The sequence below is a fragment of the Eriocheir sinensis genome, chromosome 44 (assembly GCF_024679095.1).
Source record: "Eriocheir sinensis breed Jianghai 21 chromosome 44, ASM2467909v1, whole genome shotgun sequence".
NCBI classification, from domain to species: domain Eukaryota; kingdom Metazoa; phylum Arthropoda; class Malacostraca; order Decapoda; family Varunidae; genus Eriocheir; species Eriocheir sinensis.
Window position 1 is genome coordinate 9,811,624 of NC_066552.1, and position 9,676 is coordinate 9,821,299.

General features: G+C 44.5%; 2 protein-coding genes across 2 annotated transcripts; one reads left to right on the forward strand and one right to left on the reverse strand.

Annotated features, from left to right (window-relative positions):
- The first annotated feature begins 1,634 nt into the window (after positions 1–1,634).
- Positions 1,635–4,419, forward strand: LOC126980438 (actin, muscle-like). Its single transcript, XM_050830353.1, has 2 exons — positions 1,635–1,802; positions 2,994–4,419. The coding sequence occupies exon 2, from the start codon at positions 3,018–3,020 to the stop codon at positions 4,146–4,148; it is 1,131 nt and encodes a 376-aa protein (XP_050686310.1). The 5' UTR covers positions 1,635–1,802; positions 2,994–3,017; the 3' UTR covers positions 4,149–4,419.
- A 798-nt stretch (positions 4,420–5,217) lies between these two features.
- LOC126980442 (actin, muscle-like) lies at positions 5,218–7,679 on the reverse strand. Its single transcript, XM_050830356.1, has 2 exons — positions 7,518–7,679; positions 5,218–6,962 (listed from the first exon to the last, which is right to left on the reverse strand). The coding sequence occupies exon 2, from the start codon at positions 6,935–6,937 to the stop codon at positions 5,807–5,809; it is 1,131 nt and encodes a 376-aa protein (XP_050686313.1). The 5' UTR covers positions 6,938–6,962; positions 7,518–7,679; the 3' UTR covers positions 5,218–5,806.
- Between the last annotated feature and the right edge of the window lie 1,997 nt (positions 7,680–9,676).

Sequence of the window (9,676 nt, forward strand, 5' to 3'; positions counted from 1 at the left end):
GGCACGTCGGAATGTAGAGATTGTGAGGAGGGACACAAGGGGGAGGAAGTTTTAATACGGTCTTAGGGTAGCAACTGATGAAAAGAGGGAGAAAACTGAAAATAGTAGCAGAGTTGCTCAGTATGGAATGCAATTCCGGTAATGAAAAGAGGAAATTGTTGAAAGAAAATATTGATGTAATGGGAAGCAACAAAGAGTATATATATATATATATATATATATATATATATATATATATATATATATATATATATATATATATATATATATATATATATATATATATATATATATATATATATATATATGAAAACTGGAAGTCACATCGAAGGTTGATGAAAAAGTGTAGAAAGACCTTACTCGGAGGTTAGTGTTGGTAAGAAACGATTATTTGTGGCTAGATGAATTTTCTTTTTATCCACTGATTGATATTTGATTGATTGTTACCACGCTAATAAAAATGGATTAAATATTCAAGGTTTTGAGCTGAGCACTGGTAGTAAAGGTAAAGGTGGGAGCATACGCTATAGTTGCGCGTAGCCCCGGTTCTCATCTCCGTCGCATTGACCCTTGAGCCTGTGGTAGGAAGAACTCATTACCATGGGACACAGGGCCAGTGTGACATCCGGGTTACCGGTGTGCCTTCCTGAGGTTTCTCGAGATATTCATTTATCCACCAGCCCTAAAGGGAGGATGAACAGCTGAGTGAGCTACACGCCGATTGCCCGGGCCTGGATTCGAGTTCTGACCCGTGGATTCGTGGCTAGGCGCGCTAACCACTGCTCCACGGAGTACAAATACCATGTCACCAAGCGACGACCTGATAAACGGAAGTCAAAATGATATACAAGAACGGATTTTTTTTTTTAGTAGAGCAAACTCTACTCATAGAAATCATTATTAGTGCAATAAAAAAATAAAAAAAAGATGCAGAGGGTCAAAGAGGATGTCATTTTAGGACATACATTTGTAAAAGTAATCATAAGTAATTGTAGCGAACGGTTCGTGGCTATAAGAGGTACACTTCAATATATTCAAAGTAAATGGCAGGTAAAGGCATGGCTGTCGTGTTATCGCGTGCTAATGCCTCTTGGCTCATCTGAGTGATGGTACTTGCCTCTCGAAATACTTATGTTCAAGTGTTTATCAGTGACCTCGACGTGACACCATCCATGGCTGGTTGAATATTTATAATAATACTTTATTCATTACTTGATGTAGTTTCTATCTACCTTAGCACATATACACACATTAATGTGTGCTTTGCGAAATTTTGCATTTTTAATTCAATAAACCAAGTTAAACTACTATTGGGTGTAACTATTTAGTCATGTAGATAAAGTTTGTCACATCGCATAAACCGGTAATAAGAAAATCCTCTTTATTGATGGCTTATTAAATATTTATCTGCATATGATTTTATTGTTTGATTAATAAACTTAAATGATTGCTGAGTTGTACATTTAATGGCGCTCTAACAAATTGAAGGAGACTGAAATGAGTGAGTCTGTCAGCATTGTTGGTACTGATAAGGCGAAGACATGACCTGGCACCTACCCTGCTTGATTGCGGGGCGTGGATGAGTCACGCCGCCACAGCAGCGTGCAGGGCGCAGACCCACAAGTCAACTCAATGTGCCTCCCCTACCTGCCTAACCACGTACCCCGCCCATACACCCACCTTCCCGGCATGTAAGGCGTTAGTGTGTATATATAGAACCCGTAATCATTGATGTTACTTCTGAGGACGCACACATTCTCCTACCAGTCTCTCACAGGAGCTCTCGTCGGCCACTGGTTCAGGTAACCTCGAGACTTCACGCCCCACTACTTTTGGCCTTGCACCTTATAAAACCTGTCAAGAGAAATGGCAGACATTCAGGACATTTTTTTTTTGTTACGCCATCCATTCTGGAAACATTTTGAGAGAGTCAAGTAACTGTGAATGTAGAATGAAGTGTTTATTTTATGAGCCAAGATAGTATTTATAAGTATACACAATTCTTACACTTTTGATGGATAATTGTACGGATCTTGCGTGTAAAACTTCACGGAGTCACCTGCCGTAAAGGTGTCCTTTCTTTTCTTAAGAAGTAAATTAGATATACTCATATTATATCTTTTACTTTTACTGGGGATATATGAAAATAGATTGAAGTTGTACACAAACGGGGGATTCAAGAACTTAACACAGTTTAACCATATGTGGTAAAAAGGTAAAGTTAGAGGAATGTGCTATAGCTGCGAGTGACAGAGGTGATCGCCGCATTGGCCCATGAGTCTGTGGTGGGAAGAACCCATTACTCCGGGACACAGGGCCAGTGGGACATCCGGGTTACCACAGTTTACCTCCCCTAGATATCCCCAGGTATCCATTTATCGACCAGCCCGAATGGGAGGATGATCAGCTGGGTCAACTCCACACCGACTTCTCGGGACGGGATTCGAACCCGGACCCGCGGATTCGTAGCTAGCCACGCTAACCACTAGTGTGAATGGGAAGAATCTCAAACCACGTTATGGGAAATACTTTTGCTTTGGAAATATTCCAAACAACACCATTTGGCAATTTTGACAACAAAGCATTCCTGTGTGTTAGTGACCTGGTAGATGATAGATGCGCAGATAAGATCCTAATAGTTCTGGACAATGCCAAACTTCCTCATCATGTCTGCCAGCATTCTATCAATGAAAGTTTACTTAATGTGAAGATAAGTATAATTAAATCAAATAAACACAAATGGCAGTAAATACTTTTTTTTTTTTTTTACCATATGAGTCTGGTGATGCAAGAAAGCAGACACACGCTCTCTTTGTGATTTCTCCTGATATGAAGGTCAGGAGTGGGAGAAAAAAACAGTTTTATCAAACATTAGTAAGTAAATGCAAGTGGGGTTATAATATTTATTTTCAAAATGTAAAGATAAGTAAGGCGTCGTCAGGACTGACACCTTTACCATGATTGTGCGTTACATCTTGTGTATAAATTTACAGGAGGTGCGTTAATCATCAAGTGCCATGTGTGACGACGACGCTACCGCTCTAGTCTGCGACAACGGCTCCGGCCTCTGCAAGGCTGGCTTCGCCGGTGACGACGCTCCTAGGGCTGTGTTCCCTTCCATCGTCGGCCGCCCTCGTCACCAGGGTGTGATGGTGGGCATGGGTCAGAAGGACGCCTACGTCGGCGACGAGGCCCAGAGCAAGCGAGGTATCCTGACTCTCAAGTATCCCATCGAGCACGGCATCATCACCAACTGGGACGACATGGAGAAGATCTGGCACCACACTTTCTACAATGAACTCCGCATTGCCCCTGAGGAGTCTCCAGTCCTCCTCACTGAGGCTCCCCTCAACCCCAAGGCCAACCGTGAAAAAATGACCCAGATTATGTTCGAGACTTTCAGTACTCCTGCCATGTACGTGGCCATTCAGGCTGTGCTGTCCCTGTACGCCTCTGGCCGTACCACTGGTATCGTGCTGGACTCTGGCGACGGCGTCACCCACACTGTGCCCATCTATGAAGGTTATGCTCTCCCACACGCCATTATGCGTCTTGACCTGGCTGGGCGCGACCTGACTGACTACCTCATGAGAATTCTAACTGAGCGAGGCTACTCCTTCACCACTACCGCAGAACGTGAGATCGTTCGTGACATAAAAGAAAAACTATGCTATGTAGCTTTGGATTTTGAAGGAGAGATGGCTCAGGCAGCTGCCTCGACAGCCATTGAAAAATCTTACGAACTTCCCGATGGTCAAGTAATTACAATTGGCAATGAGAGGTTCCGTTGTCCCGAGGCACTTTACCAGCCTTCCTTCCTTGGCATGGAATCGTCTGGTGTTCATGAGACCGTGTACCAGTGCATCATGAAGTGTGATGTGGATATCAGGAAAGACCTTTACGCTAACACCGTTATGTCTGGCGGCACCACCATGTACCCTGGTATTGCTGATCGCATGCAGAAGGAAATCACTACTTTGGCGCCTTCGACCATCAAGATCAAGATCATTGCTCCTCCTGAGCGCAAGTACTCCGTCTGGATCGGTGGCTCCATTTTGGCCTCTCTCTCCACTTTCCAATCCATGTGGATCACCAAGGAAGAGTACGATGAGTCCGGCCCAGGCATAGTTCATCGCAAATGCTTCTAAATTATACTATTCTATTTTTTTTACTTTACATCTGACTCCCACCGTTTATTTCTTTTATTGAGAAATATTCTGTTCTCACTCTCCTCTCTTTAATACATAATGAGTCAAATTTCTCCCACATTGGGCTGTAACAAGTCTGTTAAATCTATTTATCTGCGCTTTATAGAATGAGAGACTGAATGCATGCGTTATTTACAAGGGTAAGGAATTACCACATAAGTGTGAGTAATTATCCAAGTAAAATTGTTGAAATACATGGAAAGATGAACCATGGTGTTGTTTACAGTGTTTCCCTATATAACCCCATTTTAATTATGTACACACACACACACACACACACACACACACACACACACACACACACACACACACACACACACACACACACACACACACACACACACACACACACACACACACACACACACACTCATAGAGAGGTTTTTGGAATATAGCTTTTATTTGGAGAATGATAAATATTTGCAAAATGGTCATATCTAATTTTTTTTTGGCAAATCATGGTAAATGTTGGTCAAATTTACAAGTTGGTCAACTCTGTTTTTCTTCTTCAAACTGATTTATTTATTCACCTTGCAAAAAAACAATTATTTTTTCTTATGTTCTGCCTATGGCGCCGGTTGGCTTTCTTGGTGGGTCCTGATGATCGGCCCCATTCCGTTATGGCCTAGGAAAGTGTTTAAAGTGGCACCATCTTGCTTGGCTCATGCTGTCCCCCGGAGCTCATCTTTGATCCTCTATTTAGGGAGAGACTCTAGAGTCCGGGTTAATAGGTGGTCTTCAGGACAGCATGTGGGTAGTCTTAGGTCACTCGGCGATGACTGAAAAATCCCAGCTTGTGGCGGCGGGCGGGACGCGAACCCAGGTCTCTGGATGCCCCACCCGCACGCTAACCATTGAGCCACCGCCCACCCGTTAATTTACGTTTATTGTAAATATCCTGAGTGTCGGTCTGTATGCAAGCAAAATATGTTGAAAGCAGTGTAAAGATTTATTATGCAGCTAATCAACAATAATTGGGATTAAGTTCGTGTGTGTGTGTGTGTGTGTGTGTGTGTGTGTGTGTGTGTGTGTAATTCATCCACGGCCTGATCACGAACTGGACTATTCATCGCCAGCAATAGGGTACCATCCCGATTAGAGCAAGGCTAATTAGTCGATCTCTGGGTACAGCTGGGACCTTCACATACCACACACCCCATTCCCTTTGCTCAAGGGAGGACTAACCGCTCCTAGTCAGTGGAACAATCCCGTCCTGAGCGGGGCTCGAACCTCCGCCTGCCAGGCCGCGAAGCCTAGCAGCCCTGAGCTTTACCACCTTGCTACCGGAGCGGTGTGTGTGGAGAGAGAGAGAGAGAGAGAGAGAGAGAGAGAGAGAGAGAGAGAGAGAGAGAGAGAGAGAGAGAGAGAGAGAGAGAGAGAGAGAGAGAGAGTATTAATTAATAAATTTGACAATGTATCCTTTCAGCAAGAAACAGATGCCATTCTTGTTTTGATTTCTTATTTATTCATACATCTGATAAATCGAACATGAAGAGTGTGAACAAAAACAATAAACAAGAAGTAAACATCAAGTTAACAACAATATGTGGTTAACTTTGAGTTTTTCAGTTAGATGATATGTGATGATGTGAACTCATTTAGAAACATTTGCGATGGACAATTCCGGGACCAGATTCATCGTATTCTTCCTTCGTCACCCACATGGCCTGGAAGGTGGAGAGAGAGGCCAGGATGGAACCACCGATCCAAACGGAGTATTTGCGCTCAGGAGGAGCAATGATCTTGATCTTGATAGTCGAGGGAGCCAGGGACGTGATTTCCTTCTGCATACGGTCAGCAATACCAGGGTACATGGTGGTGCCACCAGACATGACGGTGTTGGCGAACAAGTCCTTCCTGATATCAATGTCGCACCTCATGATGGACGTGTGCACCGTCTCGTGGACACCCACAGACTCCATGCCCAGGAAGGAAGGCTGAAAGAGAGCCTCGGGTGCACGGAAACGCTCGTTGCCGATGGTGATGACCTGACCGTCGGGGAGCTCGTAGGACTTGTCCAGGGAAGTCGAAGCAGCAGCTTGTGCCATTTCGTTCTCAAAGTCAAGAGCGACATAGCAAAGTTTCTCCTTGATATCACGAACGATTTCACGTTCAGCAGTGGTTGTGAAAGAATACCCACGCTCTGTCAGAATTTTCATGAGGTAGTCAGTCAGGTCACGACCAGCCAAGTCAAGACGCATGATGGCGTGTGGGAGAGCATAACCTTCATAGATGGGGACAGTGTGTGATACACCGTCGCCAGAGTCCAGCACGATACCAGTGGTACGGCCTGAGGCGTACAGGGACAGCACGGCCTGGATGGCCACGTACATGGCGGGGCAGCTGAATGTCTCAAACATGATCTGGGTCATCTTCTCACGGTTGGCCTTGGGGTTGAGAGGTGCTTCCGTCAGTAGTGTTGGAGACTCCTCAGGGGCGACGCGGAGCTCGTTGTAGAAGGTGTGGTGCCAAATCTTCTCCATGTCGTCCCAGTTGGTGATGATGCCGTGCTCGATGGGGTACTTGAGAGTCAGGATACCTCGCTTGCTCTGGGCCTCGTCCCCGACGTAGGCGTCCTTCTGACCCATGCCGACCATCACACCCTGGTGACGAGGGCGGCCGACGATGGAAGGGAACACGGCCCTAGGAGCGTCGTCGCCGGCGAAGCCAGCCTTGCAGAGGCCGGAGCCGTTGTCGCAGACCAGCGCAGTGGCGTCTTCGTCACACATTTTGGAGATGAGGAAGCTGAGTTATCTGGAAAAAAAAACTATATTATATTTTGTCGCTATTTTGTCTAAAATATGTGCATTAGTTCATATTTATATCCGCTCCACGTTGTCTATCCGTATGTTCTTTTATGCTTTTTCATCTTTTTATGTTTGTTCATCTGTGTTCTTTTCTGTCCTTTGATCGTCGATGTATCTGTTCATGATTTCACTTTTGAAAAAAAAATATTACAAAAAGTATAAGGTGTTCATCTTAATAGAAAAGAAGTTGGTACATCCATAAAGAAAAAAGAATCCCTTTGTTAATGTCCATGAATGTCCGTAGACATGCATCGCAACACTCAGAAAGTACAAAAAACTTGTGATAAACTCAGCACTTGTATTAAAATAACTGAAATAGCTGATCGGTTCATCGTAATGTAATCTGCACAATCTTATCCTCTTTGTCAGTTTAATTTCACCGTGCCCAGTCCAACCTGTCATCTCCTCTCCACCGTGTCGGCCGATAAACAATGAAATACAATGACACGTTGATCACGTCACTGATAAATGGCAGTCCTGTCACGGCTTTCAAATAACTTGCCTGAGGCGAATGTTGAACCAAGTATACACCACGGGGCAGACAGACAGACGACTCTATTCGAGCTCCTCCCTGTGGCTGCTGCCGTCGTGGGCCGTGCTGGACGACTGGCCTCTCACCTGTTATTCGTGAGTGGGACATTCGTCGTTTGTATTTATAGCGGAGCTTTTGTGGGCCGGGGTTGGGGTTGTGTGGCTGCCAGAACTGGGGCGGACTGTCATATTACACGACCTGAGAAGATTAATAACCGAGCGTAGTGATAGTTTCAGATTAAAAATGGACACCAACATGTGTGTCCTGGATCGTAAGGCAACACGAGTGTTTTAAATATAGCAGCAGTTTCGCATAAGTCAGTGGTGATGAAACGATGCGGCGTTAGCTAGGGGGGCACAGCGGGGAATGGGACGGGAGATGGAGTAAGGGAGAGGCAAGGCAGGAAGGTGTGGGTCTTGGCCTCAGGAGATACCGGAGTGTCAGGGAGAGTTATGGACCCCTCGCGACGACTGTGACGGGTCCAAGAAACACTGCCGCCGCCGCCCTGACACTGTCGACGATAATTCATGATGGACGACTGAGAACAGACGCATGGGTCACAGGAACCTCAGAAAAATTGTATTAATTCATTTATCATGTATGGAACTTGTCGTAGGGTTCAGTTTGTCTGTTTAAATAATGACAGGAATAGCCCCCCCCCCCAAAAAAAAGGTCATATGCGCGTATCACATGGTAATAAGAAAGGTTATAAAATATTTGCAATGAAGTAAATTTACTGACAACTTGTTCTCTGTGGGTCACGACGCCTCAATAACGCCGGCAACGAGACCTCGACAGATTCTATATGAGTCACAAGTCATCAAGTTGCACGGAAGGAATGAGTCTCTTGTTAATGACCCTTCAGGTAACAAATTGATGGTGTGCGCTGCATTCACCTTGGGAGCGATGGTGATAGTGATGATGATGAAGATGGTGATGATGATGATGAGTAGAGGTTGGTGACGGCAGGTCGCCAGCGCGATGCAAGAATGAATGTTGTGATTGAGCTTCACCTCAGCCGATGGCGTTCGTAATCACCCTTTCAAATCATTAATAAGAGTTTGTGATTGTAGGACAAGACGGCCGCCCACCAGCCAATCAGGGCGGATCACCGGTCTGAGAGTTTATTAATATAGTTTATTAGTGTTATTTGCCGCTGTCTCATCCAATCAACGCGAAGTATTTCGTTCCCAACACCAGCATCCCTCAGTGCCAGCCTGCGCTCGAGTTCGCGGCTGAATCTTTGATAAATAACAAAAAAGTGACTCGTACGTCCCAAACCTCAAAGAGTGACAGTTCAGGTCATCTGTATCCTAAAAGGAAAGAGCTCCGCAAAAAGAGTTTATTTATAGTCTGAGTTTTTGCTTACATACGTAATAATGTGCCACACAGAAGAGCTGAGGGCCGCATTTGCGAGTTTTATGACTGCCAAAAAAATTCAAATACCTCATATAATAGTAAGAATAATGATAGTGAATAGTAGTAGTAGTAGTAGTAGTAGTAGTAGTAGTAGTAGTAGTAGTACTACTACTACTACTACTACTACTACTACTACTACTACTACAACAATTACTACTACTACTACTACTACTACTACTACTACTACTACTACTACTACTACTACTACTACTACTACTACTACTACTACTACTACTACTAATAATAATAATAATAATAATAATAATAATAATTTTACTAATAATAAAATATTCAAATACCTCATTTAATTGTAAGAATAATGATGATGAGCTGGAGTAGGTAGGAAGACACCTACCGAACGGGCGCAAGCCACTCCCGGTGAGGTATATATGGGAAGTGAGGAGGGTGCTGAAGCCCTCCAAAGACCCTTCCCATTACCTCACTAACCGTTTCCCTATTGTCTCATCAACACCAGAGAGTAGTTCAGCATGCTCTCTAAAGACAGATCCTCTTCTATCAACACCACACTACATTCACACAACACACACACCTTTTCCCAAAATTCAAAATTCAAAATGGCGTTCAACAACCAAGCCTCGGAGTCCCCGCCTGGGAGGGGGACCACAAATTCCCCCAGGGAGGACTCCCCTTCTGGCTGCCGACCTGAGAGGTGTCTTGATAACTCCTCGAGCCTTTTTCTTCTCAATTTC

Coding starts and splice junctions, on each gene's coding strand:
- LOC126980438 (XM_050830353.1), top strand. CDS start 3,018: ATGTGTGACGACGACGCTACCGCTCTAGTCTGCGACAACGGCTCCGGC.
- LOC126980442 (XM_050830356.1), bottom strand. CDS start 6,937: ATGTGTGACGAAGACGCCACTGCGCTGGTCTGCGACAACGGCTCCGGC.